Here is a 17,349-nt window from a genome sequence, read left to right on the forward strand (position 1 = left end):
CTAAATGTGAACAATATCAACAAACACAAGGCTGTATGTTCGAAGGTAAGTGAGGGAGAAGTATCTTTTCTGAGTTTGATTGTATTATTATCAGTACTTTATATATTGCGGGAGAACAACTTTCACTTTGTTAGCGTATCACTGACCTGCTGAATGAAGTGTGTCATGTTTTATGACGAAGAGTCGGGTTAGTGATATGTAAATGTGCGATGCCATGCAAGAGAAATGTCTATTTGTATCATATCAGACTTTGAAGACAGAGCACAGTGTTCAATTATGAGCCAAGTCAAATTAATACACCCACTCACTTATAAAGACTACGATGATATTACGTGTGATCTTTCCAAGTAAAAAGTACTCAACCTGTTTTACATGCTCAGTACGATTCCACAATTTTATCCTGTTGGATTTCATTATGAAGTTTGTGAGGCGTCAAACTTTTTTGCATCAATCACCAACATTTCGGTGTAACTCTGACATTGCGTCCTGCTCAGTCCAAAATCTTAATTCCGTGTACAAATCCTTGCGTGAAATAGTTAAGACCTCTCTGTGGAACTTTCTTGGACCAGTCTGATGCATTTGGGGAAAAAAACATACCCCAATATTATCTGGAATACGCAATAGAGAATCCAGTTCAAACCTGTTATGTTCAGTCACCATTTTTGTAAGATTGTGGGGCATGGCAACTGTAGCTAAGGGGGGGCGAAGTTGAAGATCGCCGGTCGGAAATGTCCATTGAGACAATCATACATGACATCACTTGAGGGAACTTCTATGGGTAGAAAGAGGTCTCAAAATATTTTCACAAATTTTTCAAATCCACAAATGTATCTGCATTTCAGTTTTTCCTCCAACCATTGATTTTATTGCAGATTCAGTCATCCAAGCCTAGTGCAGGTCTATAAATTTGTTTCTGGTGTCCTTTGACAGGTCTTGCCATAGTGGAATTTGGAGAGTAACTGTTTGAGGTTGTGGACACTGAGTTCAAACAGGTGCCATGAACACAGGTTATGAGTGGAGGACAAAGGAGTCTCTTAAAGATATTGCAGATCTGTAAGAGCCAGAAATTTTCCATTTGTAGGTGACCAAATACTTATTTTCGAGCATTAATCTGCTTAAAAATTCTCAGATAGTGATTAATTTGTCTCTTGATCTTGGATAAGAAGGGGAAAAAATTATGAATGGATGTAATATATTTAAGTATTATTGTAAAAAACAAAAGCATACTTAAAGACATCTGAATGTACGTTCCATGTGCATAAATAACTCCCGTAATAAAACTCAAGCAGACTTATTAAAATCTCTACTAAGCACCAAATGACAACAGACTAAAATGGCTTGAAAAGCAAAATTTTTTGGCTTTTCCACCAAAAATTATCCCGCAAAATTAAATTGAAAATGAGTGATGGGAGTGGATTTTTAACATTGAGGCAAGCAATACCCAAGTTCTAGAATAAGTGACATGTCTTACTGGAGGTGGGGGAAATAGGCAAGGGGTTGAGAGGCTTACCTGGATAAGAGACTTGATACTGGGTTGGAAGACCATGTTAGTGTTGAGCAGGAAAGAGCGTAGGAGAGGCTGAGGGTAGCATGCCAGCTGCGCTACGATGCCTGTCAGCAGGATATTGACGTACAACGAATTCTGTAGCATGTTCTCCAGCTTGGCCAGCAGCACTGCCATTAGTGGACCTGCATGCATCCCACAAACCAGTCACCCTTCAGGTGTTTCCTTACATAGAGAATTTGGGTTCCACCTTAAGCTACAAAAAAAAAAACTTTACTCTTTAAGATGGGTGTCATTGTTGAATTGAACTTCAATTACACTGAAAAAATGGCGGCGCTGTCCGAGAAAATGGTGACAAAGAGTAGCAAATGATTGATTTCATTTCTTACTGCAAGTGTGTCTGAAAATCCAGAAAATCGTAAAGCAGTTAAAGGGAAATTACGGTGGGTTGGATTAACAGTGTATCCAATAGGTCATGTAATATGTAGTGTATCTTGACAATGTAATGTTAATCCTCTCTTATTTAACGGTGTTTTGAAAAGATTTTTAATCGACAATTACGGGTTTTCAGGGCGCCTCCAGGCCCTGTAGCTCAGTGGTTAGAGCACTGGTTTGGTAAACCAGGGGTTGTGGTTTCGTATCCCACTGGGGCCTCCACTCCCTGAGAATCCACCTCTGCCTCAATATGAGGCAAGAAATCAAGTAGTGTCATTGTCATTGCACAACTTGGGGTTCTTACCAGTGTACGGCTGACACAAATCCTGAACGAGAGGTCTGGTGGGACTGCAGGCAGCCCTTCCAGAACAGTCCCCTTTAGTATCGGTGGACATTTTATCTTCTGGGTCCTTCTTCTCTTGATGCTGGTCACCCAGAGACTTCTGCGTGGTGCCAGCGGGTTGCGTCACACGGTCCTCCAGCTCTCTAAGTTCCTGCGTGAAGGCCTCGATGCTGATTCCCTCACCGTCGTCAGGGGGCCGCATCTCAACAGGAGATTGTTCAAGAAGCTCCTGGATGAGACTCTCTACTGTAGGCCCGTGGTGCTGGGTGGACGAGTCGTTGGCATTGGGCGAAAGCAGGATATCACCGGCACCACTAGCCGGGCATCCATTTTGATTGGCATTCTCGTCCAAAAACTCCTCCTCATGATCCAAGTCTCTCTTTACTTTTTTGGCCTCTAGCTCTCTGCCCCGACCCGGGCACCCCTTGCTTGGCTCCGCCGTACCGTTGTGCATCATTACGTAGGAGGGAGAAGTTGGACTGTGGGGCACCAGCGAGGATGGCCGAAGGTGTGAAGAAACAGGTTTTGGAAGGAGTTCTTCGCATTGAAGGCTCCGCTTCTTGGACCGCGGTGTGAGGCTGATGCAGTTGTTTTGCCCAATGGTGACATCCCACTCGCCACTGTCGTGATCTGAACTACTCCACTCGGACCTCGCCACTACTGCCATGGTGGCTCTCTGCTGGCCACTGCTGCCTCCTCCTGGCTGGAAGGAGAAGTGCTCTGGGTACACACCCATGGAGGGAATGTATGCAGGAGGGGGTGGGGGCAGTGGCATGGCGCTTGCAGATGGGTTCTCGCCATCATAGGGGGCCGACCAGTCCCGGCACGCCCAGGAGCAAAGCTCAATGTCTCGTCGAGCCTCCTTCAGGTAGTCCAAGTACCCAGAATCCCATGCCAGAATTTCAGACTGTAGTTGGTGCATAGGGCTGTCAAGGACAGAGGACTGCAACGACTCTGAGTTGGCGGGGGTAGAGGCACCCCCTGAGGTGGTACTGCTGCTCTGCTGGCGGATGAAAAACGTCAAGCGGGATGGCGTGGTCGGTCTAGGTGGTGCCAGGGACTCTGCATCGGCATTTTGGGGCACTGCGGACAGGAAGAAGCAAATGTCATGGGACGGGGTGACGGGTTGCAAAATTCTGGGAATTGTCAAACTTGGAAACTTTTAATGGGAACAAATGGAAATAAAACAGTACTTTAAACAATTAATTGGAACTCTTAATTGTAAACTTAAATATGGTTGTGGAAAATACATTTCAGCACTCTCAAAGAGCATTCTCAAAGTATGGTATGAGTACCATAAGTGCAACAAGGGCTCTCTCTAGTTGTATGCCAAAGAGTTCAATTAAAATTCACATTTTAAAACAAAGATAGCTGGCATAACCTCCAGTGGCTCAAAAAATGGATGGCTGGATGGATGGACATCTATGTTAAAATTCATATTGGCATTGTTTGTGGAGTAAAACATGCACATAACGTCCGGCAAGTTTTCAACCATAGTTTAGCTAAAAATTGGGTTTTTATGACGGGTATTGAGTCCTCCCTGAACATACCCGAAATTCAATTTATTCCATCCACCAAAAGGGTTACCAGAAATGAGAATTGAAAAACACAGAGCACTACAGAGTATACGCAACAGCAAGCCGCGTGTTGAAATATGTAGGGGAAGAGGATTTCGATGTACAGGAGGACCCAACTCAACTTGACATTGTCAAAAGTGTACATGTTTGAGCTGATCAGACAGTGATGACGACGAGCAGCCAAGTAGGAGCTGTACTACAACAACAACAACAACAACATCAAAAAATGTGGCCACTGGCTCAATGTGACTGTCAAAAGCAGTTCTTCGCTGCAATAATGCTACCCCAGGTACGCCAATATTTTTTAGCATGACTGTATGCACTATGTATTCATATATGTTTCGGTGACAGGGCACAAACCTTTACATAGTATGCAGTATTCTTACATATAGTGTGTACCTCTGTGTTATAACATGCTGCACACAGTCTTCGCCATGTGTGTGTTGGCTTGTTATACAAGCAAACTGAAAATTACTTTTTGTATGTGTTCGGTTAGACATGTTGATATTGTTTTCGGTGCTATCTGCACGGTTACACTTTTTTCAAGCTATGCCCGTCTGAAACAGTTTTTGATTCCAGCATCCTTGGCAATTGCCCTCGCTCGACCTTCATCCTATTTTTCTAACACTTTCACCATCGTAAAACTTTGAACACACCGTCGCTCAGTTCGCGCTAAGTCCCACGCACGATTACTTGGCTAACTGACAAGTTTCACTGCGATTTCTGAGAACTGAGAACACATGTACATGGCAATGGTGAAACTCGATTAACCACTAACACGATTGGATCGTTATACTGTATAACTCTGTTGTCCAATTGAGTAATCTGCCGCAAACGAGTTTTAATGTTTATGTCGCAAAATGCAAATATTTACACTACCGAGCAAGTTAGAACGGCATATGATAGTCGTGCTTGTGCTCGCACTAAGCTGAACTTGCAGCTCGGAGCCCACCACCGAGAGGGAGGCGCACGATACCCCCCTTGAAATTTTCTCAACGGATTTGCGCTTATCTCGAGAATGGTTATTTTGGTCTGAAAAAGTCAGAAATCCGCCGATTGGCGGAAAATTGTCATCCCTGTAGTCGCCAGTTCGAAAACCACTGTGCTATACAAATCACATTGAAATGGCAGTGGTGGTTTGTAAAGGGGTTTTAGAGTTATCAAGAAGAAATTCTATATCGTTTTCCCTCTGACATTGAAGCTGTGCTTGCATGTTTTAACATATTTTGATTTATTAGAATTTTTTTTTGATTGACACATTCAATTTCTTTTAAGACTTTTTAAAGAGCTGTGGAAATACTGACCACTAGGAACTCACCTTTGCCTCTGAATGTGGCATCCATATCCCGGACAGGAGGGGGCATAGTAGTGATACGGCAGCACTCGGGGATGAGGGACAGGAACTTGTCAGCGCATTTCCCGTACATATCGGCGTCCCGGATGGCACGCCGCTGACTAAGCATGACATGGCTGCATGGGAGCAGGTACCTGGAGGCCAGCAGCAGATATTTTCATTGATGACGATGTAATCACCAATAATCAGTGTTGGCCGTCACGTACCTGAGGACAAGCTGTAACATGATGTCCTCACAATTGAATGACACAAGAGTCCGGAAGAGGCTAAGGGACACCATACAAAGCTGAAACACAACAGTAAGCACTCTTTCATGACCTCCACTAAGTACCTCAATCAATGTATCATTTGTTCTTTCCATTTTGACTTTTTTATCTAAAAAAATGTAAGGATGACATTTATCCTATTTGCCTTACAGGCTGAAAATACAACATTGAAAAATGGGCCACAGGACTGAATTCAATATTATTATATAACCAGCAATGTGACAAGTGGCTGCCATCTTAGGAGAATTTTCTAAAAGGCATGGTAGGAGCAAAAAAAAAAGAGGACTTAAGCACATGATCTACTTCTCTTCTCACCAGTAGTATTCCATTTGCACGATGGAAGTCAGATTTTTAGGGAAATTGACACTATTTGAAAGGTCATTTTGATGCATCCACTCGAAGAACCCCTCACTCAGAATTTCGCCTTATATCATCTTACTTTTGGAAAGTTTTAACTGAAATTTGCCAGCCAATCAGAGAATGGCTTCCATGAGTAGCAGATGCAAGTAAACAGTTGAGATCCAGTATATTGAGAAAAAAAGTCAAACTGTTGTACTCCAATTTGAAGGTGGTTTATTTTCTACTAGATTTTCTAAATGCAAGATCACACAAATATGGTTCCCAAAAAGGCAATAAATATGTCCTCCACACTTAAGAAACTCAATTACACAGCAACCAACTTTCAAAATTATTGCTAAATTGCTATGTGTTTGTAGCACATTTGAGATATTATGGAATCAAAAATCCATTATAAATGAAATATATTATCATTATTGTAATAAACACTCAAATTAAAGTGGGCAATCCAACCTGACTCAGCATTTTGACAATGACATTCAAGATGCTAATTCTAATGACTGCTAAATAGGAATGATAAATGATTGCAAATTCATTTCCTGCTACCTGATCACTAAAATGGGATTTTTAGTGGGTATTTTAGGAAGGTATCTTGGCCCACAAATTGAAGTGGCTAATCCAACGCACTTTTGAGAACTAATCATGTTACAAATTGGTCGTGTTTAAGTAACACGTATGGTCACAAACAACAGTTAAACTGTATGGAGAGGCCTCAGTGCACCTTTTTGCTAATATTATACAGTTTTTTATGCAGAATTCGAATCTGAAATCAGTTAGGAAACATTTTTATTTTTCGATTATCGGCAAAAAATGATCGCACATTGCTGGATTCACCAAAAAAAGACGGAAACGAAGCGGAAATAGCCAAGTAGGAACGTGATGTCAGAACCGCTGACAACAATGGCGAGCATTGGAATGCATTGCAAGAACGACAATTAATTTTCTGATATTTTGAGTGATGAACACTATTCTGAAGGGTCCCACGAAGACGGTGAGGAATACAAACTTACGTCAAAGTTTGCAGACTTTAACTCATAAACACTTATATTTTTGGGTAAAAACATGAAAAAGGTTATGCATTTTATGGTACAGTTGAACATATATTTTTGTCTAGATAAGATAATTTGCGTTAGAAATTAGACATTCCATACACATTAAGGTATGTTACTGGCATTTCAAGTACAAGTCTCATTCTCCAATCTTCAACCAGTTCCTTGGACTTCTCTGTGAGTATTCGTCTATTCGTGTGTCAGTTTTTTGGTTTTTACACTGAAAAACTAGCAGAGATCAATGTGACCATCACATGCTCGTAAACTACACACTCCAGTTTCAGCTCCTTTCAACCTGTTACTCAGACCTTGCCAAAGTTTTAAGTATTAATCAATTCAATATGTGCTTTCAGTTCTTTTTACTCAGCCAAAGAGAAAGTGGCTCCAATGTGATCATTACATGTACCCGTACTGACCCTGGAATTGCTGCTGATACGTGTAAGCAACGTGTCCAGGATGGAGTCACTGTCGAGGCGATGTAGCAGGATGAAGCGCAGAAAGGTCTTGAGAAGCGCCGTCTCGCTCACACTGCGCAAGAACAGGTCGAGATAGGCCGTGCTGGCAATCATCTCGTCCACCGATGACTACACACAAGCAAACACGCATGCCCACAAAAACATATGGTATGGCAACCTTGTTGGAAAAAAAATGGCAAAGTATGGAGTCGACTGAGGAGGCACGGTCTTAAAATATATGAAATATACATGAACATATATGAAAATTGTATATGAATTAGATTTTTCTTTAGTAATTTGTCTGGAGATGAACCCTATTATAGGTCCCCTTTTGTGACCATTTTTGTATTTAATTTTGATCATCTTGGTCTTTTTGCCTTGATATTTGAGTGTCAGATTCCTCATTATGTGAAAATTAGGCTTAACACAATCAAGATTTTTGGAGCCGATCACAGAAAAAAAAAAAAAAATAAGTGACCACCGATCCGATCACCAGACGGAGCAATCTGTCTATTTAAATGATCTGTTCATTTACTGTATAGAGATCGTGCACGTGATGTCACCGGTTTCACAGTACCACAATGCCGGTCAAACAAAGCTGCTCGGCACATGCGGAAGTCGTTGAACCGGAGCAGATTTTTCACAATGTCCGAGACCTGTTGTGCTCTTGGTTGTCACAATAGACAAGAGAGTTCTTTAAATAGATCATCCTATAGAGCTTGTGCACCTACATCACCGAAGACATGTGATTGGCCATACTGCCGGGCAAGCAAAGCATTGCTCAATGCTAAGTCGGTTGGAGACGACACGAGAATACGTCTTACAGCATGACGCCAGAGTTTTGTACGATAGTGTTAAACATTTAGAAGGTGATAATAAACGAAGGTACGTGGAAAAATGAGAGACACTTGGCATAGAGGACCCATATTTAATGCTGAAGTCTATGTTTTCACGGATAAGAAATTGGACTGTTAACCCACTTCCGCTTGTCTTGGACAACTGGATCTACACATGTATCTGGTGAGTAAGCTGTTCTGATTTACACGGAAGAGTTGGAAAGCGGAGAAAAGTCTGGACGCATACGAATCTTCATTGTTGGATCTGTTCTCAACGGGGAGATGGTTCGTGAACGTGGAAGTGTGTTTGGCTAGACGTTAACCTTTGCCGAAATGCATCGATCTGTTCAGCTAGTATTCAATACTTCTTTTTCTTTCGGCTTGTCCCGTTAGGGGTCGCCACAGCAAGTCATCTTTTTTCATCGAAGCCAATCTCGTGCATCCTCCTCTCCAACATCCACTGTCCTCATGTCCTACCTAACAATATCAACATCAATCAACCTTATCTTTGGTCTTTCTCTCGCTCTTTTGCCTGGCAGCTCCATCCTCAAAACCCTTCTACCTACATACTCACTTTCTCGCCTCTGAACATGTCCAAACCATCGAAGTCTGCTCTGGCTAACATTGTCTCCGAAACATCCAACTTTGGCTGTCCCTCTAATGAGCTCATTTCTAATCCTATCCAACCTGTTCACTCCAAGCGAGAACTTCAGCCTCTTCATTTCTGCTACCTCAAGTTCTGCTTCCTGTTGTTTCTTCAGAGACACGGTCTCTAATCCGTACATCATGGCCAGCCTCACCACTGTTTTATAAACTTTGCCCTTCATCCTGGCAGATACTCTTCTGTCACAAAGAACACCAGACACCTTCCGCCAATTGTTCCATCCCGCTTGGACCCTTTTCTTCACTTCCTTACCATACTCTCCATTGCTCTGTATTGTTGTATTTAATACAAATACCAATATTTAAATAAATGACCCCTGGTTTTACACAAACTCGCATTCATTAACTATGATTGGAAAAAAAGGAGGAGACAACTCCCTGTCCTAAATTTTTTTTTCCAATCATAGTTAGTGAATGCCAGTTTGTGTAAAACCAAGGGTCATTTATTTAAATATTGGTATTTGTATTGAAAGAATCTATGTGGGATTTATTCCTGACTGAGAATAGATCCAGCAACAAAGTATTTGTATGCCTCCAGACTTTTATATGCTTTCATACTCTTGTGTGTAAATGTCGACGACTTATTCACCAGATACATGTGTCGATCCAGTTGTCCAAGACAAGCGGAAGCAAATTAACAGTCAAATTTCTTATCAGCGAAAACATCGACTTTGCCATTAAATATGGATCCTGTATGCCACGGTTAGTGGAATTGTCCACGTACCTTCGTTCATTATCACCTTCTAAAAGTGTTTTAACAGTATCGGACAAAACTCTGGGTGTCATGCTATAGGACATTTTCGTTTCGTTTCAACGAAATTAACTTGCAACAATGCTTTGTTTGACCGCCAATATGGTGACGTACACAAAAATCACGTGATTTTATGACGTATGTGCACAATATCTATATACTTCTGGTTATTTGCTCAAAAAATTATATTTATGCCAGGGAGGTATAGTGACAGACAGAACAAAATATATATATATATATATATATATTTTTTTTTTATTAGATTCCATAAAGTATCCAGTTTTTGTGACATTTTTGTTTGTTAATGTACCGTGAGATTTTTCTTTTTTTTAACCATGTTCCATGGCTCATTAAGGTTGGAAATCACTGCTCTAGTCAGGTCATGTATTCTAGTCAGGTCAAACCAGCATTACAATATGACAGAAATATTGGGTTTTAACTTACTGGAATTAAATCACTTTATTGTAAATTACTTTATCCACACCGAAACATGAGCGCATGATTCGACAAAACACCAGTAGCACTGTTAGTGCTAGCAGTAACAATGACACCAATCAAATAAACGAATTATGACAGTAAAGCCGATCACCATAACTACACAGATTTAATTTGCTTTAATTCGATTTCTCATATTCACTAATTTAAATATGGAAAAAAGCAGGGGTCTGATTGGTCGATATTACAGTGTCTGCTACATGGATATTACATTCATCACTCCCGAGTTCAGATTTGAATCTTTAGTATCAAGGAAGTTAATTATATATGCAGAACACGCATTCAAATGCAGTCTACAGTGCTGTGAAAAAGTATTTGCCCCCTTCTCAAATTCTTTTCTTACTTCTTCATCACCCCAGTTTCCTTTGTCAAACGTCCAATAAAACCTGCACCAATCATGACTCTTTCTATCTGGGATGCTCAGAACTACTTAGCCCAGCTCTTTCCAGAATTTGTCTTTCACCTGTAGGTCACACACACTAATTACATTGTACAAAACACCCTCAATTTGAAGTTTCATCCTCATCACTCAATTTGTTACACTTTTCACCTCAAAGACATTCTCAGCAAACTCTTGCTTTAAAAACATTCCACCTTACTGCCTTTCCAGTTTGTCTCCTGGACAGACAATATGTCAACTTTTCTCTGAATCATCATTGTCAATCAATTCCTGAGCTTTCCCTGTTTTAGCCCCAATAGTAAAAGTCCCCCCATTCAGTTCTTGTCTGTGATTTCCTCTTCTATTTCTGGCTTTCAACCTCTGCTTTGTCGTTGACCTTTAGTAGCCGAATCTCCACCACCACTCTGTAGGTTAATGGTGCCGGTGGCCATTCAGCAAAATTTTAAGATTGATATCCTTCCTGACGCAACCCTCTAGATTTATCTGGCCTTGGGACCGGTCTACAGTTTGCACTGGGTTGTGCCCATCACAGGCCTGCATTGCATGGTGAATTGTGCTACACACTGAACTTGCCTGAATCACCTCATCGGCACCACATCGACATGCCATCTCAGCACTCTTCGGCAGCTCATCGCCCCAACTCTCGCCATGCTGTCAGAAGCCACTTGCTCACTGGGTGCGGGACCTTCACCACTTTGGTCTTCCCCAGCAGCTTGGCAAGAGCACTCTGAGCTGCCACGGCAAACCCTGTTCTCTGCAGCTTCTTACAGCAAGGGAATAGTGCAGCTGTAGAGCTCCGAGCTATTATGTCAGTGTGGTGTGCGTGAGGCAACTCAGGCAAGTAGCCATTCAGTGTGGATAAATCATTACAGTGGAACCATAAACTTAGATTAATCAATCAAATACCCTAGCACTTCATTCCAAGTTTCTTTATTTGTACCTTGTGCAGGGCAGGTGCCACCACAGGAACCAAGAAGCCATTGTGCAGATAGTCGAGGAGCTGTGAGCGCACCATGGGGTGGGCCACCTGCACCACGGCATTACAGAACTCCAGTGAGTTCATGAAGACCACTAGCGATGAAACACCTATCCAGTCCTCGCGCTGCAGAGCGTGCCAGTCGTCCCCGCGCACCTCAATTTTGCGGGGCAGGGAGGAATACAGTGCACTTAGACCAGTCGCCAACACCTGAGAGGAGGAAGAAAATTGGATGTTACAAGGAAATCTTTGCTCAACCGTGATGAGTTTTTTTAGAACAAGACCTAAAATGGCCATTTCAAGAGCAAAATGCCAGACTTCCTGTATCTTTTTGGCGATGGCTTAAGACTTCCTTGTGGGTATATTTCTGAGACAGACAAGCCTACCAAATTACATGTTACTAAGTTAAACTGGTTTTGGGGGCCGAAATTTAAAAACAAATAATGAGCTGAATAATTATAGTCCCATAAAAGAGGATTGGCCCCCCTATCGAATTCTTATATTTTTGGATAGTATTCCTACTTAAGATCATCATACAAATGCAAAGATCAGAGAAATGTAACCCAAGTGAGCTAACTTACATTAGATACAAGTCTCAAGGACATTCACAGTCTGCTCCTGAACCCACTCCTTTCTTATCTTGCCTGTGTCCTTTGGGTCATTCTCCTGTTGGAAGGTGAATTGACGGCCTACTCTGATTTACAGAGCCCTCTGGATTACGTTTTTTTAAGACTTTCTCAATATTTAGCAGTTGTCATCTTACCATCTACATTGAAGAAAATAAGTATTTCAACACCCTGCTATACTGCAAATTCTCTTACTTAGAAATCATGGAGGGGTCTGAAATTTTCATCGTAGGTGCATGTCCACAGTGGGAGAGATAATCTAAAAAGAAAACTCCAGAAATCACAATGTATGATTTTGTAAAGATTTATTTGTGTGATACAGCTTCAAATAAGTATTTGAACACCTGAGAAAACCAATGTTAATATTTGGTACAGTAGCCTTTGTTTGCAATTACAGAATGTCAAATGTTTCCTTTTGTTGTTCACCAGGTTTGCACACACTGCAGGAGGGATTTTGGCTCACTCCTCCACACAGATCTTCTCTAGATCAGACAGGTTTATAGGGTGTCGCTGAGAAACACACAGTTTCAGCTCCCTCCAAAGATTTTCTATTGGGTTTAGGTCTGGAGACTGGCTAGGCCACGCCTGAACCTTGATATGTTTCTTAAGGACCCAGTCCTTGGTTTTCCTAGCTGTGTGCTTCAGGTAATTTGTCATGTTGAAAGACCCAGCCACGACCCATCTTCAATGCTCTGACTGAGGGAAAGAGGTTGTTCCACAAAATTTCACAATACATGGCCGCGGTCATCCTCTCCTTAATACAGTGCAGTCGTCCTGCCCAATGGACAGAAAAAACACCCCAAAAGCATGATGCACCCCCATGTTTCACAGTAGGGATGGTGTTCTCGGGATGGAACTAATCATCTTCCTCCAAACACAGTGAGTGGAATTGTGACCAAAAAGTTCCATTTTGGTCTCATCTGACCACAAAACATTGTCCCATGTATCATATCTGTATCGTCCAAATGGTAATTGACAAACTTAAGACTGGCCTTGACATGTGCTGGTTTAAGCAGGGGAACCTTCCATGCCATGCAAGATTTCAAACCATGACGTCTTAATGTATTACTAACAGTCACTTTGGAAACGGTGGTCCCTGCTCTTTTCAGGTCATTGACCAAGTCCTGTCATGTAGTCCTGGGCTGATTCCTCACATTTCTAAGGATCATTGAGAGCCCACGAGGTGATATCTTGCATGGGGCTCCACTCTGATTGAGATTGACCATCATGTTTTGCTTCTTCCATTTCTAATGATTGCTCCAACAGTGGACCTTTTTTCACCAAGCTGCTTGGCAATTTCTCCGTAGCCCTTTCCAGTCGTGTGGAGTTGTACAAATTTGTCTCTGGTGTCTTTGGACTGCTCTTTGGTTTTGACCATGTTCCACGTTTGAGTGTTACTGATTGTATGGCACAGGTGTCTTTATGCAGCTAACAACCTCACACAGGTGCATCTGATTCAGGATAATACATGGAGTGGAGGTGGACTTTTGAAGGCAGACTAACAGGTATTTGAGGGTCAAAATTCTAGCTGATAGACAGGTGTTCAAATACTTATTTGCAGCTGTATCACACAAATAAATCATTTAAAAAAATCGTAGATTGTGATTTCTGGATTTTTCTTTTTAGATTATTTCTCTCACAGTGGACATGCACCTACGATGAAAAATTTCAGACCCCTCTAGGACTTCTAAGTGGGAGAACTTGCAATATAGTACGGTGTTCAAATACTTATTTTCTTCACTGTAAATGGCTTTTACTTTGCATAGTGGAGTTTTAAATTAGGTGTAACGCCAAGCTTTATTTATTTACATTAGTTTTCTGAAGTGCTCCTGAGCCCATGTGGTGATATCCTTTACACTATGGGTCGGGAACCAATGGCTCACGAGTCATACCTGGCTCTTGTGGTGGTTGCATATGGCTTGCGAAGCCCTCATAACGACGTACTGTACATGTGATTTCTGTCGTACAGAGAAGGATAGTCCTTGTGGGGTTGCCATAGTTTGTTGTTGGGGGCAACGCAAATGACACAGAGACAGTTTGTCCTAGTGGGGTTGCCGTAGTTTTTGCATGGCAGTCGATGTCTAGAGGCGCAGAAGTGTCAAACGCCGATCGTGTTGGAACAACTAATTATGGAAACGCTTTTGACAAAAAAATGAGGAATACCGAAATTTTCAACAAGAACTGAAAGCCTTTTTGGTGCAGAGGGAGGATTCTGCTGAGGGTTGAAATTCACAGATGGGGAATATGCCAAAGCATTCGTACTCGACGTTGCCAATAAACATTTTGCCAACTTTGCATAAAGACAAGTTAATCAAACTAAAGACAAGAGGGAGAACTTGCAATATAGCAGGGTGTTCAAATACTTATTTTCTTCACTGTAGCTCTGTTGAGGCTGTTCTCCATAGCAATCAAACCAGTCCTGTGCTCATCCATCACAGTCTGGTTTGGTGCTGCCACAAAAAACTCTGTCTGCAATTGACAATCACTACTAGTGTTTTTGACATACTTGGCAAAGTGGATTCCGATGGTGACAAATATCTACCAATTACAAGTAGGCCCTAACTTGTCGATATTATTTTCTAACAAAAAAACATCACAATAAATAAAAATATTTATTCCTCAACTAATGACAGAGCCCTTTAACTTACCTTTGGCTCACTGTCATTATAGTAATAATTGTGACAGGCCTAATTGCGTGTTGCCAAGTCAAACTTGTTTCAGGCCTTGATTTAGCAAAGTTACCTTTGAAAGGACCCACGGAAACAATCAAATTAGCTCAAATTGGCTGCTTTAAACTAATATGGCTGACTTCCCATGGCCTTATTTTGGCGATGGCTTCCTGAGATCTTTTGTCTTTTTCATGATAGAAATCCCTACCAATTTTCCTGTTTCAAACTTAAACTGGCTTCTGTGGGCTGAATTTTTAATCTGTTTCGTTAATATGGAAACATCCAAATTTTTTCGCACAATGTCAAACATCTCTAAAACTGATTTCATCTTCAACTTCTGTGAATCTTCTCCTCCTAGGGTCATGGGCATGTTGCAGAATATTCCACATATCTTCGGGCAAAAGGTCGAATACGCCCTGAACAAGTTGCCAATCACAGTGATGCATCAATCTCATTGTTGAATGTGCAGTCCATACCGGGCAGAAGTAAGAGTTGTGGGCGATGTATTTCGCGACACTGCGGTTGGTGGCGGAGGCAGCCATGACCAGCAGCAGGGCGTCACGAGCCTGCTGTCCAACGGCACCCTCGCGATGGATGAATGGGACGAGTAGGGAGAAAATGAGCAGGTTAGTGGAGCCCTGCTGCACTGGGGCCGCCTGGAACAACATCTCCAGGAGAAGTGGCTGGCGGGCTGTGCGCACGCACACCTGCCGGACACACCAAGAACAATCAACAGTCATGTGACACAATCTTCGTTGTTTTCTTCTTTTAAAGAGCACTTGTTGGTTTTGTTCAACTTTTTTTTAAAGACGACCTTTAGTTTTCTTTCAAAGATAACTTTCTTTCAAAGACAGCTTGTTTTCTCATTAAAAAAATGTCCACTGTAGAAAGAATTTGTTTTTCTTTTAAAGACATTTTGTTTTCTTTGGAAGACAATTTTTGTTTTCCCATTTCAAAGACTTTTCATTTTTTCTGTTTTCTAAGACAACATTCTATAGAACATTCTTTATTTTTGATTTAAATACACTTTTCTCATAAAGCCAACTTTCTGTTTGCAAAGACGTTTTTCTCTTTGAGGTTATTTCTTTCAGATGTTTCTTTTAGACAACCTTTTATCTTTCACAAACTTCTTTTTGAGACAACCCTTTTGTTTCTAATGCAACTATTTTATTTTACTGAAACAACTTTTTGGTTTTGTTGTCTTGCAGATAAAACTTTTAAATTTCTTTAAAGATCTTCTGACAAAATTCATTTTGTTTCAGCTTTTCAGGACCACTTCCGGATGGGTGTTTCACCTGATTGAGGAGCAGCACCAGGCTGTTTTCGAGTGCAGGGGGGCAACCATGGTCAGGGTGGACACAGGTGCCCATGAGCCTGAGCAGCGGGTGTAGGACAGCCGTGCGCTGGAGCAAGGCCTGCTGAGATTGGCCGATAAGCATCTCAAACAGCTTGAGCAGCACCCCAAGGCTGTCAGAGTCCGGCCCACGGCGCAGGTGCCACAGCAAGAGGCGGTCCAGGACCTGTTCGCGGACAACCAGCTGCAGAATTGGCCCCCCGTCCTCTGCGGTCCTGTCATCTTCACTTTGGGGTGGTGGGCGCTCCTCAGCCAGGAGACAGAACATCTGGTCCGTATGGTTCCTCACAGCAATCAGGTCATCTGTGGACCACGAAGGCTCACTCTGGTCGAGGACACGGGACACCTATCCAGAGCGAAACCTAAACATTAGCATTATGACCTAAATCTTAAAAGACTACCATTTTTAGAGTGATGTTTTTTTTTGCTCAAGAAAACTACTACTAATCAGAACTAGCACAGCTCCCAGGAGCACAGTATAGCACTTCCAAAAACATGAACACAGTGCTTAGACAGACCCACTACAACGTAAAGCACATAAACACACTTGGATGGTAATGCCATGATCATCTAAAAACAACAATAGAGAAGGCCAAGGCATTGCAAGAACTCAACAAACCTTAGTGAAACCGAGAGGGATGTGTGTAATGGAAAAAAAGGTAGGAAAAACACTGATTACATTTTATAACACCAAAATATAAAATTAAGTCCAATTCACAATTTTAGCAAAAAGTAAACATACAAAAAAAAATGGACAAGTTTCCAAGAGTGAGAACACGCCATCATATAAAAGCCAGTCTCTAAAAGCATGGTTTAAGTGATTTTAAAAAAGCCACCAATTTTGCATCTCAGATGATTACCCCTTCCTGTTCTAACAATGCAGTGAACCAGTGCACAAAGCAGGGTCCATAAAGACGTGAGAATTTGGTATAGATGAACTTGATTGCATAGAGCAGGGGTGCCGAAACAGTTTTGGTCGGTCAAGTGACTGTGTGCCAAAAAAAAAAAAAAAAAAAAAAAAGAGGTCAGCCCATCATCCTACTCGTCACTTGATTCATGGTGTGGTTGATACGTCGATCGCACGCACATAAAGGCACGTTCTAGTAAGCATCCTATTTACGGTATCTCTTCTGCTTCTTCCACGGCAGTTGCGGCGATGTGCACGTGCCCCCTACCCCGCGGTAGGCCCTGAACAGGCTGCCGGACAAGCGCACCCGACCTCAGTGCAGTTCATTTAAG

General features: G+C 41.9%; 1 protein-coding gene across 4 annotated transcripts in view; it reads right to left on the reverse strand.

Annotated features, from left to right (window-relative positions):
• The window catches only part of fhip1b (FHF complex subunit HOOK interacting protein 1B), a 44,491-nt gene that overhangs the window by 12,656 nt on the left and 14,486 nt on the right, over positions 1-17,349 (reverse strand). For 3 of the 4 annotated variants that reach the window (XR_009798234.1, XM_061842465.1, XM_061842466.1), the window contains 8 exons: positions 16,052-16,456; positions 15,233-15,463; positions 11,426-11,671; positions 7,302-7,469; positions 5,420-5,499; positions 5,178-5,347; positions 2,244-3,365; positions 1,511-1,689 (listed from right to left, as the gene is read on the reverse strand). Coding sequence is in view for 3 of the 4 variants with exons in the window: in XM_061842465.1 (XP_061698449.1) it covers positions 1,511-1,689; positions 2,244-3,365; positions 5,178-5,347; positions 5,420-5,499; positions 7,302-7,469; positions 11,426-11,671; positions 15,233-15,463; positions 16,052-16,456 (2,601 nt within the window). In the remaining variant the exon portion in view is untranslated. The remainder of the gene's footprint in view (positions 1-1,510; positions 1,690-2,243; positions 3,366-5,177; positions 5,348-5,419; positions 5,500-7,301; positions 7,470-11,425; positions 11,672-15,232; positions 15,464-16,051; positions 16,457-17,349) is intronic. The other variant, XM_061842467.1, reaches the window with a different exon arrangement.

The sequence above is a fragment of the Syngnathoides biaculeatus genome, chromosome 14 (genome assembly GCF_019802595.1).
Source record: "Syngnathoides biaculeatus isolate LvHL_M chromosome 14, ASM1980259v1, whole genome shotgun sequence".
Classification (NCBI taxonomy): Eukaryota; Metazoa; Chordata; class Actinopteri; order Syngnathiformes; family Syngnathidae; genus Syngnathoides; species Syngnathoides biaculeatus.